Source organism: Rattus norvegicus, chromosome 1 (assembly GCF_036323735.1).
Source record: "Rattus norvegicus strain BN/NHsdMcwi chromosome 1, GRCr8, whole genome shotgun sequence".
NCBI classification, from domain to species: domain Eukaryota; kingdom Metazoa; phylum Chordata; class Mammalia; order Rodentia; family Muridae; genus Rattus; species Rattus norvegicus.
Window position 1 is genome coordinate 66,771,693 of NC_086019.1, and position 21,836 is coordinate 66,793,528.

Genomic DNA, 21,836 nt, shown 5'->3' on the forward strand with positions numbered 1-21,836 from the left:
TTACCCTCTCCTCTCTCTCTCTCTCTCTCTCTCTCTCTCTCTCTCTCTCTCTCTCTCTCTTTCTTTCTGTCCTCTTCTACTGTTACAGGGCACCTGAAGAGAAAAAATCCCAAGAGGCCTGAATAAGCAGAATGGAGTCTTCATTAACCACCAGTCCCAGGCAGATTAAGAGGAAGCAACCCTGACTTCCATTTGGTTTAGGTTTTTAAGGGTAAAAAAAAAAAAACACAATTGTAATGTATACAGATAACAAGCGTTGTTTGCAGAAGCTGTTTACAGCAGTGGAGAGGTAACAGCTATATGGTCAGGCAGGTAACCTTTAGCTCAAGGTCATATTGTATAGGACCAGTTTACCTTAGGAATTTAGGGCTAGTACAGAGTCCAGTTTTACCCAGGATAGTTTTAACACTTAATGTATTCACAGGAATATTTTCATGAGATGGCATAACCATATTTCCGTAGCCCACTACTCTACTCTCATGTCTTTTTTTTTGTCTTTTTTTTTTTTTTTTTCTTTTCCGGAGCTGGGGACCGAACCCAGAGCCTTTCGGTTGCTAGGCAAGCGCTCTACCACTGAGCTAAATCCCCAACCCGACTCTCATGACTTTTTAAAACCCAGACTCAACATAGGTTATGTTTTTCTTCCTGAATCTGGCTTATTTTGTTAATGTGAGGGCCTCCAATTCCACTCATTTTCATGCAAATGTCACCATTTCATTCATCTTTGTGGGTAAATATATTCCATTGTGTAAATAGCACATTTTTTTTCTGTATCCATTAATCCATTGTAGAAATGTAAATCTGTCTGGCAAATTTGAAAAACAATATAGGGGTTCCTTAGAAAACTAAAAATAAAATGCGATATGAATCACAAGGGTAGAAAACTGACCAAAGCAGCCATGGCAGCAAAGTCCAAATGGCTTCCATTTATTCACAAGCTGAACAATCAGTTGTTTCAGTGACTTTATGAGAGGTGCAAACTATACCTCTTGTACCAACACTAATATCTGTAGAAATAGTGAGAAGTCTAAAAGTGGTCAACACCAAGCTATGCTTTGATGACCTCTAAAAGCTTTTATTTCGTACAGGCATATGTTATATTTGCTTCTATAAAACAAATCATCTCAACAAGAACTAAGAGTGACGGCCGCACATCACTTTAGGACAACCTTTGACTTCCTTGGCAAGCACACTCCAGGTTCAGAAATGCGTTAGGGGTATCAAGTGTAATAGTGACATAGGAAACCCCCTTCACTGTTTTAAAAAGCTGATTCCAACAAGTTTGGTGTCCTTTGACTGTCTACAGCAGCTTAACCAAGCTGAACATTTGAGGAGAACCAACAATTGCATTCACTGAAGACCTATTTGAAAGGGAAAGCCATTTAAGTCATATGAACCATGAACCCGTCTCAGAAACAGTGGCTTCTGAAAACCAGCATGAAGCATTCACATGTCAAAAATTATTGTGTGGTATTCACCAGAGAAGACTGCTTGGTCATGGGTTTAAGCCAATAGGAAGTCTTTATTAGCTGGCTGGCAACTACAGTGGGATTGAGATTCCAGTGCAGCCCTGAGCCTTTCTCAAAAACAATGTTCTGATTTGACACACTTTGGTTAACAAGAACAGTTAGCCAGAAGTGAAGCTAAAAGAGCTAAAAAGCGATGAATAGCACATTTTGATACTTTCCCAGAGCTATGGGCTTTGATGGATCAGGCCTCTGTTTTAGTTTTGGCGGGCGGTGCTGTCTACCTGCTGAGTTTTGCGGCCTGAATCGCACTTCCACCACGGAGTCAGTTGTGCTAAGGTCTGGAGGCTTACTCAGGTCGGGAGTCTTGTTACAAAATTTTCTAAAGCATGTTAGAGTTCCAACAGATATTTCTAAGTATTTATAAACTTGTCTGTGGGGGAAACTATAATATTTGGACGTTTACCATGGTGACTGCCTTTCATTAAATATAACTAGAACCCATTTTAGGAACTGAAAATGTAGAAAGTATTTTTGGACCAGTTGTATAAAATAGAAGCTGTTTCCTTTTCTTTCTTTCTTCCTTCCTTTCTCTTCTTTCTTTCTCTCTTTCTTTCTTTCTTTTCTTTCTTTCTTCCTTCCTTTCTCTTCTTTCTTTCTTTCTTTCTTTGGTTTTGGTTGGTTGGTTTTGGTTTTGGTTTTGGAGACAGGTTTTTTCAGGGTAGCCCTGGATGTCTTAGAACTGACTCTATAGACCAGGCTGGCCTGGAACTCAAGAGCTTGCTTGCCTTTGCCTCCCAAATTCTAGGATTAAAGGCATGTGTCACCACCGTCACCACCCAGTTTTCAAAGACAACTGTCTATGGCAGTTGCATAAGAACAAATAGATATGATTATAAACCGATTCAAAAGGATGATATAGTGTTAAATACACTGAATTCCAGGGTTGGGGATTTAGTTCAGTTGTAGAGCACTTGCCTAGCAAGCGTAAGGCCCTGGGTTCAGTCCCCAGCTCCGAGAAAAAAAAGGAAAAAAAGAAAAAAAAATACACTGAATTCCAGACTAAAAACGTTAGAACTTTAGACACAAGATCCTTACTTTATGAGAAGCAAAATGTGTATTATGAGCTTGACTATAGTGGCAAAGTCTGGGAAAAGGAAATTCAACATCCTGAGTCCTTGGCTTTTCTGTTACATCCAGTGTTTTTTTACATATCTCCTCCCCATAAGTTTAAGTTTTAGGACTTGGGATTGAGTTTCCCCGGGGCCTAGCAAAAATCTGGTATCTGTATTTGATAAATGGTGAATGAATGAACAATAGGCTGTTTGAGAAGTTCTCAGCCTGTGGGTCCAGACCTTTTTGGTAAAACTGTATCTCCAAAAATATTTATTTACATTACAAATCATAATAGTAGCAAGATTACAGTTATGAAGTAGCAACAAAAATAACTCTATTGTTGGGGTCACCATAACATAAGAAATTGTATTAAAGGATCGCAGCATTAGCATGGTTGAGAACCACTGGTTTAAGTGTGGTAAGAAAGGAAGACTGAATTTGAATCCTTTCCTCATAAATGACTTGATTACTAAGAAAATTTTATTTGAAAAAAAATATTGAAAAGATGGGAAATCTGGACTCTACTCCAATATTGCAGAACTTGGATCCAAATCCACTCAATAAGTCGTGGCTGATAGGAGACAGATGATCAAAGCTTCGTCAAACTTTTTTTTTACATTTTTCTAATGTTAATGTAGAAAGAAAAATTCATTAATTGGAAAAGTCTTAATTAGTTAAGTCCTAATTAGATAAGCCTAGTATCCGGTAATTCAAGTATACAAGGCCGCAAAGGCAGGAGCATAGAGATGACAAAGGATTGCTCTTTTGTTCGATTTGATAATTTTAAGTACCAACTACTTTATCTGAAAAGAAATCGGATTCTACAGTCTGCTATCTGCCCTCTAGCTCCTTGGAACAACACTCAGCACCACTCTCCAAAGAAGGAAATGAATACATTGTTTCTTGGAAACCGGAAGTGGAGCAGGGAAGGAACCTGAGAGTATCTTAATCCCAATCCTTAATGTAGTTTGCATATAGTACCTCCCCCCGCAAAAAGTAATTACAATCTCCCAAGGATAAAGCAGATCATAACAGCGGACGCTAATATACAGAACCCAAGCTTAACCTAAGAGCACATCAGAAAAGATCTGCACCTTGAAGGACTGAAATATAAATAATTCGTGAAATGAGAAACACAGATACTGAACGTCATACGAGTCACATTGTTGCTACTAAGCTGCTGCTGTCGTGAAGGTATAAACAGTATAAACGTCTTTGTCCTGGGTACATTCTCTTGGTTACCAGTAGGTACGCATGGCGAAGAGCTGCAAGTTCAGTATGGAAAACGCCCATAAAGCCTTCCAAATGCTCCTAGGCCCCAGAAACATCCAGGCGCGCGCTTTCTTTGGAAGCGGACACTGGATAGTTGAGTGAGCAGCTCCGCCTAACCAGTCCTAGGATCCACGTCTTAAGCCAGCGGGGCAACCCCTTGCCCGGTTGTCCTTCGCCAGACAAGCGTGGGGCAGCCGAGAGACCGCGCGTGGCGCTCTTTGGCCATCTTCCCAGTGGCTTTGCTGGCCTGGGTTCTCGTTTGCACACTTTCTTCCCTGACTTTACGTTGCACTAAACCTAGAGTTGGCAGGGAACTGATAAGCCACGCCCCTCTCGTGACGTAGAGACAGTTGCATGCGGAAGCCCGTCCTTATTTCCGATCAGGTCCTGGCAGCTTTGAAAAGTAACGAGGTATATTATGTAATACATTTGCAACTTGCCAAATCAGTCGCATGTAAAGTGGTTATTTACAGGCTGAAAAATCACTTCTGCATGATTTTTAGCTACTAAGACAAGAAAATATAGCGTTTTTCAGTGCCACTGGAGCACGTGTTCTTATCTAGCGAGAAGCACCGTAAATACAGAGCGCGTGCGCGGGCAGGCGGCGGCGGAAAGCTTGCGAGATTACCCAGCGACTTTGCGTCCTCCCCGGGAGTGTCGGTGCTGGAGCTGGGCAAGCATGGGGAAGGTGAATGTGGCCAAGCTAAGGTACATGAGTCGAGATGACTTCAGAGTTCTGACTGCGGTAAGGAATACACTTTTCTTGCTTATCCATTCGGTGATGTCCTCTTCCTGCTATTCTAAGGCCGCTGGGAGCTGAGTGAGTGCTCTGATCTGTGGATTGTTGGCCGAAGCCGGGGTCTTGGTAAAGGACACCAAGGTCTAATTTTCATGAAGTTTTGTGGAAAAAAAAAACTATCTTTTCCTAAACATGGTTCTTCCTTTCTTCTTCTTTTGCTCCAGAAGTGCTTGCGTCTCTGGCCCGGGAAATTTCACTGATCTTTGGCTTTCCAACTAGGGAAGGGTGGGGGGGTTAAATCCTCGAAGGAGGCCTGTTGGGCCCCCAGTAATAGACCCAGCCACATAATGTTGAAGAAAACACATTTGTCAGGTTTCACTGACAAATTTAAGCTGTTCAGCAGAGTGCAAAACAAAGGAGGATAAGGGATGCCTCTTGGTCCAGGAGCAATTCAATAAATATGTTAACAATGTAATTATTAAGTAGTAAGTACGGTGAAGGTAGCAAAGGATAAAGGAATAGAAAGTATCCGTGTGTTGGAAGGTGAGGGAAGAGTACTGTCTGAGTTTTATAGTGATGGAGACTGAATCCAAGAATCTTATCTTTGCTGTTAATCAAATTACAAAATTTGTCCCCAACTCTGAACCAAGGAAATATTACCTACAGGAGAATAGGTGTCCTTGGAGAGAGTTGGAGGCAGACGAGCAGAAACCCAAAGATGATAGTGAAAGTCTTCATAAAAAAGAAAAGCCAGTATGATTGGTTCTAATGGTTGGGGGCATGCATAGAAAATGAGAACCAAACCATATAAACCCTTGCAGGCCTAGTAAACAATTTATATGGAAGCCCATGAATGTTTTCATTAGAAAAACAACAAAATATGATTGTGTAGTTTTAGTATTGAGAGGCACAGAGATGGGACTTATATCTAAGGTTAGAATAAGTCGGTCTTTGTTTAGAAGTCGTTGGCTTTTAATAATAAGGACTGTGTTACATAATAGAATATGTTATCTGAGTTGCTTGGTTCCTGTATTAAGCCTTTGTAGCCTAGGTAACATTTCCAAATTAATCAACTGTAAGGTCCATATGAACTTTGGTGTGTAATTCCTTTTTTCCTATAGCTTAATTAACCTACACTTTTTCCTTAAATACTTAATTAACCTACACTTTTTCCTTAAATGCTATTTTTTAAATAATGACTTTCCTTTTCAGCACATTCACTCATTTCTCTGCATCTTGACAAAAATGGGGTCGTCAACAGTGTTGGAGGATTGGGGAAGTGGGGACAGAACATAAAAATGAGTTATGAGTTAAAACTTTCTAGTGGTCAGTTATGGTGGGACACCAGAGTAAAAGATTTTTCTTTGAGAATTTCTAAGCTCCCTAAAGAATTATGTAGTCATTGAACTTTACATTAAGAAGCCAGATGGATGCTACCTACCAGATGCTGTCTTCCTTTTCCCGCTCCCTCTTTCTCTGGACTTCTTTGCCTCTGTATCCATTGTCATTTTTTTGACTTGTTGCACGTTTAGTGTAAACTCCCCCTCCCCCAGTTTTTCACATCCCCATCTCATTTATATTTTAATAACCCTTTTCCTTTGCTTCAAAATTTTGACTCTTCATTCCTCCCCACCCCCAGCTGGGGACCGAACCCAGGGCCTTGCGCTTGCTAGGCAAGCGCTCTACCACTGAGCTAAATCCCCAACCCCTCTTCATTCCTTTTACCCTCTCATATGTTGTTGTCTGACTCTTCCACACTGCTTCCTAATTCAATGGAGAACAGTCTAGAAAGACCCCTGACATGAACCTCGGCCCTCCACACAAGGAACATCTACCCCATATGAAGGAGCAGAACTCTTTAATCCCCTCCTCTTGTTACCACCGCCCTTGCTGCTTACTGTTTTCACCACAGCTAGAGCACTGTATTAATTCTCCAGTACATTCCTTCCAGTTTTTGTCCATTTTAGTTTTGTATATTTCTACTAGATTAATGTCCGAAATGTAACCTCTTATGTTTGTCTGTCTCCCACTCTCTGCCTCTCCTTTGTTTGTTTCTTTTCTGTAGCTCCAACTGTTCTGGAACTCAACTCTGTAGACCATGCTGGCCTTGAACTCAGAAATCTGCCTCCCTCACCTCCAGAGTGCTGTGGTTAGAGGCACGTGCCACTCTGCCTGTCTCTCTTTACATATCTCTTTTGAGAATGCTTCTTTAAGAGTTTCCCAGTTTTCTCAGTATAAAACTCTTGCCCTTTTGTTTCTTAGGCAGAACTGTTTTCTGGCCTTAACTGCATGGGCTCTACCAGTCATCACGTGTTAATTGCTTCTATGTCATCTGTCCCTTGGGTTAGGTAGATACCATTTCTAAAACTCCTTCCAACAATACCTTGTGTCCTTTCCTTGTACTCATTCTCACATGTCTCTCCTTTCTTGAAAATGATCTCTCAGCTAGAATTCTTGTTCTGCCTTGAGCTGCTGCTTCTGAATCTCCAGGGATAAAAATTCTCCCCAGTAGTTACCAAAATCCATGCCTATGTACTGTGCTTTCTCATTGATGCTTAATATCTGGAATATCTGTAGTTTTTGAAAACATGAGAGGCAATCACTATTAACTGTGTTTATCAAGAATGAATTTAACATGGTAGAGACAAGAATAACTGTCTTATAGAATTCTAGTCACATGCTGCCTTAACCTTTTTCTTTTGCCACAGGCCATGTATTCAACAATAATCCCGAGATCATGCAGTGTAGTGACAGCATAGCTAGGCTAGTGTCCATTAGTACTTTGTGGCCTCCATTTGCTTAACAGTACATTTCTCAGAGTCTCGGACTTTTAGGCTACATAGCTGTGACTTGAGATCTACTCAGTTGGGAGAGTTTTGAGAGGCTCATTTCCTAGCAAGATTCTAATAGACAAGACTCTGTGTTACTTACGTATCCTAATGATTCCTTTAATTTCAGGTTGAAATGGGCATGAAAAACCATGAGATCGTTCCCTGCAGTTTGGTTGCTTCTATAGCCAGCCTGAAACACGGTGGCTGTAATAAAATCTTAAGAGAATTGGTGAAGCATAAACTTATAGCATGGGAACGTACTAAAAGTAAGTATTTCATGTGACATCTGTCAGTCTCCACCTAATCTGCTTTCTGTAGAGCTGGCCTTCAAAGGGCATGACATACAGGTTGCCTGACTAGGCAGCCATGAACTGACACATTCTTCTGCCATTCAAATTGGTCAAAACAATCCCAGAGCCCACGCAGAGGACAGAGAAAGTGTCTAGAGTACATTGCAGAAGAAATCAGATAGTTGTCCATTACCACCACCTTTGGAAAAATTCAGCCTGTCACAGGACTCCAGAGGGTCGCTTCTCAAGCCATCTGTGATGAGGGTTGAAGGCTTGAAAACCTGTCACAGATCTTTTATAAATATAAGGTAAAGTAGTTACTGGGAAAAGTAAAGGCGGTAATGGGTATATACAAAAACAGGCATGAATTCATTGTCAGTTCAACATAAAATATTTTGAGCTTAAATACTTCCTTTTAGTTTTTGCACATTATCTTGTCACAGACCCTCAAACAGTATCTATACATGAATCACATTATAACAGAGAAGAAACTGCAAACTTCCAAGTCTGGGTCATTCAGTTTCTCTAGCTAATACTTACTGTCTTTAAATGCTTGCCTTGTGTGAATGTGTCCCGTTGCTACAGTACAACTAATGCCCTTACCTCATTTTTGTCTAGCTGTCCAGGGCTATCGGTTGACAAATGCTGGCTATGATTACCTAGCTTTGAAAACCCTGTCTTCCAGACAGGTAGTTGATTCTGTTGGAAACCAGATAGGTGTCGGCAAAGAGTCAGGTACGTTCTAATAGTAAAAAATTGGTTAAATGGTAAAATGGTAAGCATTAACATTGCAAAAATAGAAAATACGATAAAATGAATGTTATTTTAAATCTACATTTCAGTTAATGTTTTGCTGATTAGATCCCATAGCTAAGACTATTTCTTATTTAATCTGAGAAATTTTCTGTGTAAATACAACTGCATTTGCATGTATTCAGGATTGTTTTTGTGTTCACATACGATTGTAACCAAGAGGGAAAGTAAGCATTACTCAGGGTTCTGTACTTTAATTTTTGTCTGCTCTTCACTCTTGCTGATTCCTGTTTCAGAATTGTGCACTGTTTTCAGTGGGTACATACTCTTTGGTTGATTTTTACCAGTTTCCAAGCAGTAGTGAGTTGAGTTTCATACATTCCTCATTATGAGTAGTAATGGTAGTCCCTACCTTTAGATACATACATTAGAATCTAGTACTTCAGTGTGGGAATTTTTGAGAAGCACAATTCATTCCACAATGGTAAAAATACATAAATTTTGATATTACCAAGTTTCAAAAATATTTACTGATTTACGATATATATTGTCAGTAAGGTATAACAGTCTGTTTTTAATACAAATATAATGAAAATTTCTTAAAATACTTAGAGTGTGTTCTAAATGTCAGCATTACAAACTGCTTATCAAGGAGATTTACTTACAGGGTTATATTCTGACATTCTAACGTATTGGTCATCAAAGCCTATGAGTTGAGCATGTTGAAATAGAAGGTATTAAATAACCTCTCTTGGACTGAGGATGTAATGTCTTTGAAAGCAGGGGCACCCATTGGTGAAGTATGTCTCTGCCTTTTTGTACAGTTACACGAGAACACACTCTGGGTGGTCATTAGGATAGGAAGTGTTCTGCCGAAGACTGTCAGTAGGAAAGACACTGGATACAGATGAAAGCAGAGGAAGGTTGAACCATTCCACCAGTTATATCAAAAGTATCCTAACAATGCCTTTACCATTTTTGCTCTAGATATTTACATTGTTGCAAATGAAGAAGGGCAGCAGTTTGCACTGAAGCTGCACCGACTGGGGAGAACCTCCTTTCGAAATCTGAAAAACAAGCGTGATTACCATAAGCACAGACATAATGTTTCTTGGATTTATTTATCTCGTCTCTCTGCCATGAAGGAATTTGCCTATATGAAGGTACTTTTTAATGATTTTACATTTCTCAAAAAAAAAAAAGAAAAACGTAGCTCATTTTAGTCAAACTTATAAAAGTCCCAATGACAACTATCTATCTGACCCCAGACATACACAGTCCCTGGGATCAACTCTTTTGATTATGCTCTTTTTCCCAGCAGCTTCCTCTTAAAACTGGTGTTTATTGTAATGCAAATTTCATGTGTGGCTCTGAATGCCCTTTTTATTGAAAATGGTATCTGGAAACCTTGTTTCACAACTAAATTGAAGAAAAGAACATAGTTATGGCTAGCAGGGTTTGTTAAGATCTACTTCCCTGTGTTAGAATTCATTATTTTAGTGTTTGCTTTTATATTTGTGTGTATGTGTAGACAACTTGCGGGACTCACTTGTTTCCTTCCACTGAGCATCTCCGGGATGGGATACCCACTAGGCCATCATGACAACTTAGGCTTTAGTTTGATTGAATACTTTATTTATTTAATCTGGCCCTTGAGTTGTTAATAGTGTTAGGAGAATCCCTTAAAGCAGCATAAATAAGCAAGTCTGATATTATATGTTACACTGCTTTTATTTATACTGTAAGTTAGCACCTTGTAAGAAATCGTTAGATATTCCCTCCAAACCGTAGTGGGTGCTTTTTATGCATTAATGTTTTCCCAAGAGGAAAAGAGTAAGATAAAGATTAAGGTGTGACTTGAGAGTTGCACTGTAACATAAATTCTAGACCAGTAGTTCTCAGCCTTCCTAATCCTGCAACTCTTTGATACAGTCCTTCATGTTTTGATGACCACCAACCATTAAATTATTTTTATTGCTGCTTTATAATTTCATAGTAATTGTGCTACTGTAAATGTAAATATCTGTTTTTCAATGACTTTGGCAACCCCTGTTTAAGGGCTTTTTGCAACCCACAGGCTAAAAAACACTGTTGGAGACAACCATTTATAATTTTTAAGATTATATTATGCTGTTTTGCTGCCAAGACATTTTGATGCACAACTCTTTAAAAATAAAATAAAATTTTCTGGAAGTAGAGTGTATTTCAGTTCCTATCCACAGAAGGTGGTGGTTGGCAGAAAGCTTTTAAAATTAAGTACTGCGCTAATGCAAGGTAAAGGAACAGATAGCAAAGGACTAGCCAGTTTAGACCGCTTCAAGTTGTGGAAGATAACAGACACAGAGAACAGTTTAGATATTAAGGTTAAAGTAAAGAAGAAGATAGAATGAAGTGAATGAGAGTTGAGTGAATTCATAAATGGATATGATTGGACTTTAAGGAAAGAATTTTGCAGAAGACCAAGTATTGACCAAGACATGAATGGATGTGAGCCCTGTGTGTGTGTGTGTAGATGGTATTGAAGTGACTGTCCTGGCTATACTTTTGATATTAATTCAATTGTACTACACAGTTTAATTAAAGAGAGTTTTGCAAACTGGTCAACAAAAAATACAAAGGTGGTTCAGATTGAAATAAAATATCTACATCCACTGTAGATACTTTTAAATTATGCATTGGTATAGATAGCATCTGGTCTGATATTGGCCCTTCTGGCTTAGACTGCTGTGATATATCCACTTGTCACTTATGTGTATCATACGGTGCATTCTGAGGAGCACCATCAGTGATTTACAGACTAAAATGCCTGACCATCAAGATAACTTACTTCTTATGCCAGGAAACATAAATCTACTACAATATTGTAAGCACATATCCACAGATCAATAGAAAGGAAATATCCTAAAGAACTATACAATTTTTTACATGTGTGTTTATGACTTAATGTACATAATACATAGTATGTTTTAAGAGGGAAAGTTAATTCAAAGAAACTTGTATTGTTTTTATGTATAGCTAGTTCTTACTGTAACTAAACCATGTATTAAATACCCTAAGGTAGACTAAATTTTCTAAAGCCTTACTTAAGGAAGATACATGCTTTTGTTCTTTTAACAACATGATTTTATTGGCTTCTCATGTTTTTCCGTTTAGGCATTACATGAGCGGAAATTCCCAGTTCCAAAGCCAGTTGACTACAATCGCCACGCAGTGATCATGGAGCTTATCAATGGCTACCCCCTGTGAGTACCCATTAAGCTTAAAAGCAGAGGTCCCAGTAGAATTTAAGGCTCGTGGTTTTTAAGTAAAGCATGCTAATGGAATGTTGCTTCTTAGAGGTTAAAAATTTCTAAAGCAGTATAAAAAGCAAATTGGAAACCCAGTTCCATCCAGTTTGTAATCTGTGCCATTTGTTCATTGATTTGTTCAGTATTTATGAAGAATCTGTTGCATACCAAACACCTCAGTGAATAAGATAAAGTTCCCCCTGCCCTCAGACTAAACAGTAATAACTAGTGTATCAGTAAGTGCAATAGTCCAGGTAAAGGAAGGGTATTGATCTGTGGGTGCTCATGGCCATGGAACAAACCAGTGTTTAGAGCAGAGTGACTTAGGTGAACTGGGGCAGGAGGAAGGGAAGCTGTGAACAGTGAGAGCTGAGAAGTAATGAGGGAAGATATGTCAGGAAAACTAGAGCCGTTTAGGCAAGAGATGGTAAAAGCTCTGATCTCAGAGACAGTCAGAGAAGTGAGGAAGGTGCCCAGACTCTCGGCTGTGTTCTCCAGGCAGCAACATAGTTACATGGGTTGCATTTGGACGTTAAAGAAGTGGGAAATCGGTCATAGTGAGGCCTTTGGCTTCAGTGATATACGATAAGGAAAGAAAATCTGAAAGGCCTGGCCCCCCCTGATAATTCAGAAAAGAAAGAAATTTCAAGAAGAGGAAAGAATTTAACTGACTAGAAATGGAAATGAATAAGAATTTAGCAGCATAGAAAAAATTAAGCCTTGACTATTTTGTTTAAATGGGGTGGAAGGAAGTCTATTAAACTAAAAATGGATCATGGAAAGTAGAAGGAGTGAAATTAGGAAATGGAGTAATTAGTGTAAATAGAGGTGAGCTGTAAGGAAGATGTGAGAAAGGATGTGATAGTGGGAAGCAGACAGGATTGGAACAGGGTATGTGACCTTTTAGTAGTTGGAACTTGTACCTGTGCTGAGAATGAGGAGGAAGCTGGCAAGATCGGGAATGGAAATGATGACCATGTACACATGCCTGTTGGTGCTCTCAGGTGTCAGATACATCATGTTGAAGACCCTGCATCAGTGTATGACGAAGCTATGGAACTGATAGTCAAACTGGGAAACCATGGGCTGATTCATGGAGATTTCAATGAATTCAACCTCATGTTGGACAAAGATGACCACATCACCATGATTGATTTTCCACAGATGGTTTCCACTTCCCACCCGAACGCTGAATGGTATATGCTAAGACTGATTCGAGTTTTGGATGAGTTTGGATATCATAGAATCACTTTTTATTCATAATTTTCCAGTTTTCTGCTTGGATCAGTAAATGGTTTCAATCATGGAGATTTGTTATTCAGTTAAGAGATATTTAAATACTAGAATTTACCCTGTAAGAAAATCTTGAAAAAAATTTTTAAAAGAAAAAATATACTTAGATCCAATTTTAAACCCAATCATCACGCTAGTCCTGTGCGTGCTGGAATGGACTGTCCACCTATCTTATTTATACATAAACTACAATGTGGATATCACTAAAGGAATTTGGCCATGACACTCAAATCAAGCTTTCTTAGCCAGGGAGTCTTTTATTCAAACAGGACCTCAAGAAGAAGTTTGGGTTTTAAGACCAAAGCTTGTTCAGAGGCGGAAAGAGTATGTGTCCTGTGTAGAAGTAGGTAAATGAGCCGTAAATAGAAAATAATTTATTGGGTGTTTACTTTACAGGTATTTTGACAGAGATGTTAAATGCATTCGAGAGTTCTTCCTGAAACGTTTTAACTATGAAAGTGAGCTCTACCCAACCTTCAGTGATATCAGGTCTGTATTCAGCACTGCTTATCATGATAGAGCCCCTTCAGTAGATTATTTGCTTAATTCTAAAGTGAGTGTCCAGACAATGTGTGTATGATTATTCTGTCTGTATATACGGTGCGTGCCAGAAGAGGGCATCAGATCCCATTATAAATTGGTTGTGAGGCACCAGGTAGTTGCTGGGAATCAAACTGAGGACTTCTGGAAGAGCATCCAGCGCTCTTAACCATTGAGCTGTCTCTCCAGACTCTACAATTGTAGTTTTGGATGTTGAATTTACCTTCTTATTTTGAATGTTGTATAAAATGTTCATACCTATTTTTAAGAAATCAAGGGTCAAATCTTAATGAAATTGATGGTGGGGTTTTTTTGTTGTTGTTTTGGTTAAGTTTTGTGCTTTGTTATGTGTATTTCTGTGTCTTAATTAGGGTTTCAGTGGTTGTGATGAAACACCATGACCAAAAGCAGCTTAGGGAGGAAGGGTTTGTTCGACTCACAGATCACAGACTCATCCAGGGAAGCTGAGTCAGGAACTCAGGACAGTACCTGGAGGCAGGAACTGAAGGGAAAGCCATGGAGGAGTGCTGTTTCTTGGCTTGTTCAGTTTCATTTCTTAAGCCTTCCAGAAGGTGACACAACCCTCAGTGAACTGGCCTCTACCATGTTGGTCATGAATCAACAAAATGCCCACAGACTTACTTACCAGCCAGCGTGGTCATTTTCTCCATTGAGGCTCCTTCTTCCTGTGGGATTCTAGCCTGTGCTGAGTTGACAGACACTGACTAGCTCACTGGGTAAGTGCAGAGAAGCGCAAGTGCCAGCGGAGGCCGGAAGAGTTAGGCCAGAGTAGGTGGTCGGAACGAGCCCCCTCCCACTAGGACAGTAGCACGTGCTAAGCCATGTCTACAGCCTGATGTGGTTCTTTTATTCATATTATTTATATTTCTTGAGCTAATCTTTCTCTATTGGCTTTATATGCTTTTAAGATATTCTCTGTTTTGAGTTTTATTGCTGCATATTTTAAACAACAATCTTTAGCTCTTTTTTGAAAGTTAATTTACTATTAATTGTGTTTTTATTTTATTTAAATCTCATATTTGCATAGTTGAGTAATTTAAATCGTGTGTTTAAAATTAAAATATGGAAGACCGACTGAACTCTCTTTACATTTATTAGAGTGTTGCTATTCATCTCGGATATCTTTTTTTTTATGTGTTGTTTAATACTGATTCCTTCGCTCCCTAGGAGAGAGGATTCTCTCGATGTTGAGGTCTCTGCCAGTGGTTACACGAAGGAAATGCAGGCAGATGATGAACTGCTACATCCAGTAGGTCCGGATGATAAAATTACTGAAACAGAAGAGGAATCTGACTTGTCACTCTCTGATGAAGAAATGTTAGAAAGAGCCAAAGTTCAGAGGTCAGAACTGGAAAATGAACCAAACCCAGCGGATGAATCAGGTAGCTCCTGTTGCTTCTCATCTGCAGACAGCAAACAGATGAAGGAAGACGGCTTACCTGAGGAGAGTGCTGATGTGTCCAGTTTTGAAGTAACTAAGTTACATCAAGCTGTAGAAGAAGTGGGAAGGCAGGTTCTTACCCACAAGTCTGTTGCTGAGGTTTCTGAGGAGAGCACTAGAACTGAGGATGATCCCAGGCATGATGGCCAGCCGGGTCAGAGCAGCCCTGCTGGCTGTGCAGAGGGGGAGGATGAACTCCCCGATCTCATTGCCCTGTCATCATTGAACAAGGAGTTCAGGCCTTTCAGGTATAGTTTTGTTTGCTTTTACCATTAATCTTGAGATCTTTGATTCTGTGAAGGGGGCATATTTGAAAAAAAAAAAATACTGTGACATAATCGTGTCATCCATCATCGTGTGCAAAAATGAAAGTTAACTTTATCATATTAAAACAAATTTGTCTTTTCAATTAATCTGATTTCCACTACTCTATTGACTAAATTTCACGGACTTCTACCTTAAACTAAGACTCATTGAATTAACGTACATCTCTTAATAAATAGGTCTGGTTTTAGACAGGTTAAATTGTTCTGTTTCGTTGATGCGTTTAATGTATAAACTATGCAGAGGGTGTGAGCATGTGACACATGCAGTAAATGTTATTGCTGTGTTGACTTTCTACAGAGCATGTTTCCCGGAGCTTGGGGGCTTCTAGCATTTTGTTTTTTCACACGCACTTAAACCCACATAATAGTATTATGTTTTAAGTTTGTTTTTTGTTTTGAAAGTGTTAAGCTCATATTAGCAAACATCCTAAAACCTAATTTCTAGACTTGGGATAGTTTATGCAGAAGCAGACAGTAGTTTATTGCAGTAGTGATTTCATTTATGTCAAAACATTATTGACAAAACTAGATCAACAGAGTATTGTTATGCATTTTCCAGTGCCTGTTCAGGGGCACATCTCTTACTGCTTTAGAATTACGTTATTAAACTTTAAGTAAATAATGGCTTAACTAATTTTTAAGAAAACAAAAACTTTGTGTCCTTGTATCATGATCCCAACTGATACTTTTCAAAACTTTGAAAAACATTTTTAAAAAATTTTACATCACCTGAGATCGGTAACCTTAGCATTACCAAAAAGGGAATGCTCTGTCTACGCTCTTAGAAGCCACTAAAAAGAGAAGTAAGAAGGTAAGAGCCCTGCTCTCTGTTCTGCTGTCTTCTGCCACATCACTGCAGATGTTTGTATGACTCAGATAGGCCTTCCTTATCGTTGTTTTTTCCATACTGGAAGCGATTTTGTTCCTCTGGGTTCCTGTCCTATTCCAAGTGCACTATGGAACTCATGGCAAGTAAGAAGCTGTATTAGCCTCTCTCTCCATAGCCACCATTTCCTCAACTATCTCCAATACCTGTTTCCTCCACCTTGTTCCTGCAACCACCAAATTTTCCGGTGTTCACTGGACCAAATTTACAGTGTGGCTGATAATAATGTCCACATCCCATAGCTTCCTCCTCCATAGTCGTCATAACCAATTCCATGGTCCCTGCTCTGGTTACCATATCCAATCCAGTTCACCTTCATTTTCATAACCAGGGCCAGCTCCAGAGTTACCACCTCCAGATCTTCCTCCCCACCAGTTAAATCTGTGCGCCTTAAGAGCACCTTTATCTTCGCAGTCACTTCCTACCAAGCCTGACCCAAGTTTGATTCCCAGGACCCACATGGTGGAAGGAAAAAACTGCCTCTTACAAATTGTTGTCTGATCTCCACATGCATGCTGTGGCATGTGCCATCTACACAGAAAGATAAATAAATGTAATTTTAAAAAATAGATGTTTCAGAAAAATACTGGCTATTAAAAGTTAATGTTTTCTGGGTTCATGTACATGTTTATATTAAAATATTCAGCACTTAAAAGTATAGATGTATCCATGATGGTAGTATTTATTCTGACTCAGTGCAGTTTCTGAGAACTGTGTCTGCTGGCCATGGTGGTATATACTGGAAATCCTTGCAGTAGTGTTGAGGGCTAGAGGCCTGAGGTAGGAGGATCAGCCTTGGATACAAAGGAGACCCTGTCTCACAAAGAGAATGAGAATATTGTATCTGTACTCTGCTTTTGTTCAGAATGTGGCAAAATGATATGAAGAGTGTGAGAAAGAGATTTTTATAATTTAGTGAAAAACAAATGAATTGTAAGGAAATGGATACATTTCAGTTACAAAACATTCTGTTTGGAAAGTTTGATGGCAACATTGTGTCAGAACATTCTATGCGTGTTAAAATACAGTGGACTGAGTTGCAGGTACTTGCACTTACACTTTTATAAATATAATTCTGAGGCATTTCTTCTCAAGCTTCACTGCAAAAAAATACACATTAATCTTTCGTTATAAAAATTAACAAGATAAATTGTTTTTAAATTTTATCTGTTCTAGAGATGAAGACAGTGTGAGCAGTGTTACTCAGCATAGAACAAGAACCTTGAGTGTTACGTCTACCGGCAGTGTCCTGAGCTGCTCCACAATCCCTCCAGTAAGTACCACACGTGCCAGAGCGGCAGACAGAGCAGTGACCCTGGGACTGTGAGGACTTGAGGTCATTGAGATACTTGGATCTCATATGTTGTCCTTATAAAATGATAAGCATGGAGAAGTTTAGTAAGAGACAAGAGGGTTCACCTGGAGTAAGCAAAGCTTCCAGGGACAAGGCAGATATAAATTAGTTTGAATTTTAGGGATAAAATGTTAATGTATTTTGCATCCAGATGGGATTTTTGTAGTTCCCCATGTGATTCAGTCTTTGTTTTTAACAAAGAAGGTTATATGACTTTGCACAAAGGTAGCAATATGTCTGAAGTGTAGAGGCATACCGCCCCCACTGCTTACATTTGGGAAATAGGTGATTTTAAATGTCTGCTATGAGGGTTTCGTTGGTTCCTGGGGCATTTAGCATTTGAATCCAAACAGTGTACAAGAGGGATATTTTCTAGACAGGACGGTGAACAAAATATTGTAGCCGCAGCTGAGCTTCTGACATGCAAGCCAGCCTTTGTCTGACCTAGCCAGAAGGAAGAATCGCTGTGGAGATCTCCACACCCCACGGAGCAGACGCCTCTCTGTGACCTGTGGAGGAATGTTTCTCTAACTCCATGCACATTTGGGTCACGATGATAGGTCTCATTCATATCTGACATTTGGAAAGAGCAGGGATTTACAAGTAATTATTTCTCTCAGGAATCAAGCAAATCTGTTGGGTTTGCTTCCTTTCCTGATTCTTTGGCAGTCAACAGAAGCCACTGTGTAAGTTTACAACCCGCCCACATGCCCCACTTCAGGATCGTGCAGTGTTTTGAAGACTACTGTTTAATTGTGCTTTTTAAAAATTATTTTCTGTCTATCATTAAGAAAATAAACTTGGCAGTAGCCGTGCAACAAATTAGTAATTTATCAAATTTAATACATTAAAGACAATTTTGTTGTGTTCATTTCTTCTATTTAAGTAATATTGTGTTATTAAAGCTAATTTTTAGAGATAATTTCCTCATAGTGAACGAAGAAGGAAATGGTTGAGAAGAGAAGAAATGATACGGTGAAATGGCTGTATACAAAGTAAACTCGAGAGGAATAACTTCATTTTTCTAAGCTTATAAAAATTCAGATGTTATTAGCAAATGTTGGGATGTTTTGGATAAAATGAAATCTAATATTAAATGAGAGCGATTCAGAATGAGAGTGTGTCCCCAATGCACATAAAAAGCCAGGCGTAGTGGATATGTCCGTAACTCCGCACGGACAGGTGGAGACCAGAGAGTTCCTGGAGCTTGCTGAGCTCCTAGTTCAGTGAGAGACTGTCACAGAGCACAGATGGGGAGTGGTAGAGGAAGCCTACATAACTAACTGACCTGGCTTCAGTACCCATAAATCCACATGTGTTAACACACCTGTACACACAAGGGTGCGTGCATGCACAACAGAATAACATGAAAAATAGTTAATGGTTTATATTACAGTTCTGGGGCTTTTTAGAAACATTTAGGATTTGCCAGACCAATAATGGTGGAATTCTCAAAACGTAATTATATTCACGTTCTCTTTCTAAGGATGGGATAATTTACTTGACTTTCTGAACATAAAATTAAAACCTGAGAAGCGTGTATTATATTAAAAGATAGTCTTCATTATAGATCTCTCACAGTTCATAATAACCTTTTTGCTTTTATCCTCTGTTCTTCCTGGGATTCATTGGCCCTCTTTCTTTGACTTTACAAAAACAGAATCAGAATCAGGTTCTAACTCGTGCTGCCCTCTGTGTGTGGCTGTGCTTATGTAAATAGGTGCTGGGCTCCTCGGGCTCTTTCCACTTAACCAGGCAGGGGTTGATCTTAAAAGTGTGTTGTGGTTTTAGTCTTCAAGGATTTGTCCCGAGCTTTGTGAATTGTAGTGCATGAGCCTGTCCCTCAGGGGGAATCAGACCTTCAGCCTAACTCCATGAACAAAGATTTCTGTGCAGGCAAGGCTGGCCTTGAACTTTTTTTTTTTTCCCTTTCTTTTTTTTTTCGGAGCTGGGAACTGAACCCAGGGCCTTGTGCTTGCTAGGTAAGCACTCTACCACTGAGCTAAATCCCCAAACCCGGCCTTGAACTTTCTTAATTGGAAATAATTTTTCCCACAGTACATTCTGATCTCAGTTTCCCTTCACCCCTGATCCTTCCTAGCTCTCTCCCTTGTTCTCTCTTGCTTTTCTATCTATTGGCTATTAGGCTATATATAAACTCTTAACAAGTCAGTCAGTTATAAATTCTCTTCTTGAAAACATGTAACAGAATTAAGTAATTAATTGTTGCCTTTTAATAAATATACATGTGGCTAGATCAATGGGAGAATATTTTTATGAGACATTGTTCTGTATCTCTAGAAAACCCTGTGAAGACTTCCCATGAGTGACTGCTGCCCTCAGTCCTCTTTTCTATCCAGAGCACAAACAAGGTGCTGTTACATAATTCCAGCCTTTGGAAAGGAAGGCAAGAGCTAGAAAATCCAGGTTATCTGACTACATTCCAGTTTAAGGCCAGCCTGGGCACCCAGGCTACATGAGAGTTTACCTTAAAAATTGAATTAATGGATGGATGGATGGACAGACGAATGGACAAGCAAACAAATAATTACAAAACCATGTTTTTTACCAAGAAAGAAGAAAAAGATTTCATCCTGGTTTCCCCCCCCCCTCAGTGTTCATGATGGTCACTAGGTGGCACTGTGGTGGTTGGTAATTTAAACTGACCGCTTTTGCTGTATAATCTGTATTTCTGCAAGGAATGCAGTCATAACAGTTTCTCCTGGTTTATCTACTAGTTCTTATGGTGGTGTTAGGATCTTAAAAATTCATCTTCAGCATCTAAATTTGAAAGATACCAGGGTTGTAAATCTTTTTGTTTTAATGATTTCTCTGCACCTTCTCAAGATGGTTCTCAGTGACACTAACTTACAAACTCTTTCCAGGAACTGGTGAAGCAGAAGGTGAAGCGTCAGCTGACGAGGCAGCAGAAGGCAGCTGCCAGACGCCGGCTGCAGAAAGGAGAAGCCAATATATTTACCAAGCAGCGGAGGGAAAACATGCAGAATATCAAATCAAGTTTGGAAGCAGACAGCTTTTGGGGAGACTAATAAATTTTTGATCTGTATATTTTTTTAGATACTGTAATTCTATTTTTAGCCAGTATATTGGTCTTTTTAAGACCAAAGCCAATATTTATGGAAATTATGGAAATAAACCCTTATTAGACTCAATGGCTTCCAAAGACTAATTTAATAGTAATTCCACTAAGCACTCTGTTTCTAAGTTTTTCAGATAACTGATTTAAATCTAAAATAACTTGTGTTAAAAAACTTCATTAGCAGTAATTATAAAACATTGACATCATTTTTATTTCATTGTGATGTTTGAGCTCTGCCTTAATCACGTTGGTGACTTGCCTCAGATCCTGGCTTCACGTGTAATAAGGAATAGAACAACTTACTGCGGCTGTAGTTCTCTCTCCCCTTCTCCTGCATGCATCACAGTTGGCGTTTACTGCATTGGTGAGTTGGTTTTAGGATTACATGAGGCGATACAGTTATTTCGCTATTGGAATGAGACTTCCGTTTCCTTAGACTTCTGTGGTCAAGATAAAGCAGTCAAGGGTAGTTACTGCTCTCATTGGCTGTGTGCTCCTGGGGAAAGAAGTTTTAGAGAGTCCTACCAGGATTTTTACAGTTGTCAGCTTTCCCCGGGTTTGAGCAGAAGTGTGGCTAAGGGAGGTGGGAGAGTGAGAGAGAATGAAGAGTGTATGGATGACTCTAGAATGGGTTCCTACGTCAGTGTTAACAAGTATCTAGTACGGGAAAAAAAATAACACTGTCATGCTTCACTCCTCCAGCACATTGTGATTCAGTAAGATGGAGATGAGGGTTAGTCCAGGCACCCGAGGTCACTCCTTCAGCTTCCCGATCAAACCTCTAGTAGCAGAGCCTCTCCATCGAGAAATGACCACCAGGTGGCAGTGTTTGCCAACAGTGGCGTGATTAACAACCAGATTCCATGTTACCTAAGCGAAATTAATTCTCTGGCTATTTGTAGCTGATGATTATCTAAGTTCATTTAAACGTTTGGCTATATGAATATATCGGCTACAGTTTCTCTGAAAATTAGGCTGGTTTTGGAAGGGTTGATACAGCCCTACTTTAAAATGTAGTTGTTTCTTTAAGCTCAGATTCTCATTTTTTATACTCTGCTGAAAGTGTTTTTATAACATGAACTAATGCTGATGACAGTTTAATAAGTCCCCAAAATGTTTAT

At 39.3% G+C, this 21,836-nt stretch overlaps 1 protein-coding gene and 1 long non-coding RNA gene across 2 annotated transcripts; one reads left to right on the forward strand and one right to left on the reverse strand.

The window, feature by feature from the left end:
- Positions 1-234: 234 nt before the first annotated feature.
- On the reverse strand, positions 235-4,107 carry LOC134485095 (uncharacterized). Its single transcript, XR_010062955.1, has 2 exons — positions 3,677-4,107; positions 235-3,205 (listed from the first exon to the last, which is right to left on the reverse strand). It is a non-coding gene; the product is annotated as an uncharacterized LOC134485095 (long non-coding RNA).
- Positions 4,108-4,522: 415 nt separating this feature from the next.
- Positions 4,523-20,788, forward strand: Riok2 (RIO kinase 2). Its single transcript, NM_001009687.1, has 10 exons — positions 4,523-4,599; positions 7,552-7,690; positions 8,333-8,449; positions 9,455-9,630; positions 11,621-11,709; positions 12,759-12,950; positions 13,444-13,536; positions 14,776-15,297; positions 17,438-17,534; positions 20,501-20,788. The coding sequence occupies exons 1-10, from the start codon at positions 4,534-4,536 to the stop codon at positions 20,663-20,665; spliced, it is 1,656 nt and encodes a 551-aa protein (NP_001009687.1). The 5' UTR covers positions 4,523-4,533; the 3' UTR covers positions 20,666-20,788.
- The last annotated feature ends 1,048 nt before the right edge of the window (positions 20,789-21,836 follow it).

What these genes read in the sequence shown, in the direction of transcription:
- Riok2 (NM_001009687.1), top strand. Translation starts at nt 4,534, where the DNA reads ATGGGGAAGGTGAATGTGGCCAAGCTAAGGTACATGAGTCGAGATGAC. An exon ending in AGGTGTCGGCAAAGAGTCAG is followed by an intron (nt 8,450 to 9,454) that starts GTACGTTCTAAT and finishes TTTTTGCTCTAG; the next exon opens with ATATTTACATTGTTGCAAAT. An exon ending in AAGGAGTTCAGGCCTTTCAG is followed by an intron (nt 15,298 to 17,437) that starts GTATAGTTTTGT and finishes TATCTGTTCTAG; the next exon opens with AGATGAAGACAGTGTGAGCA.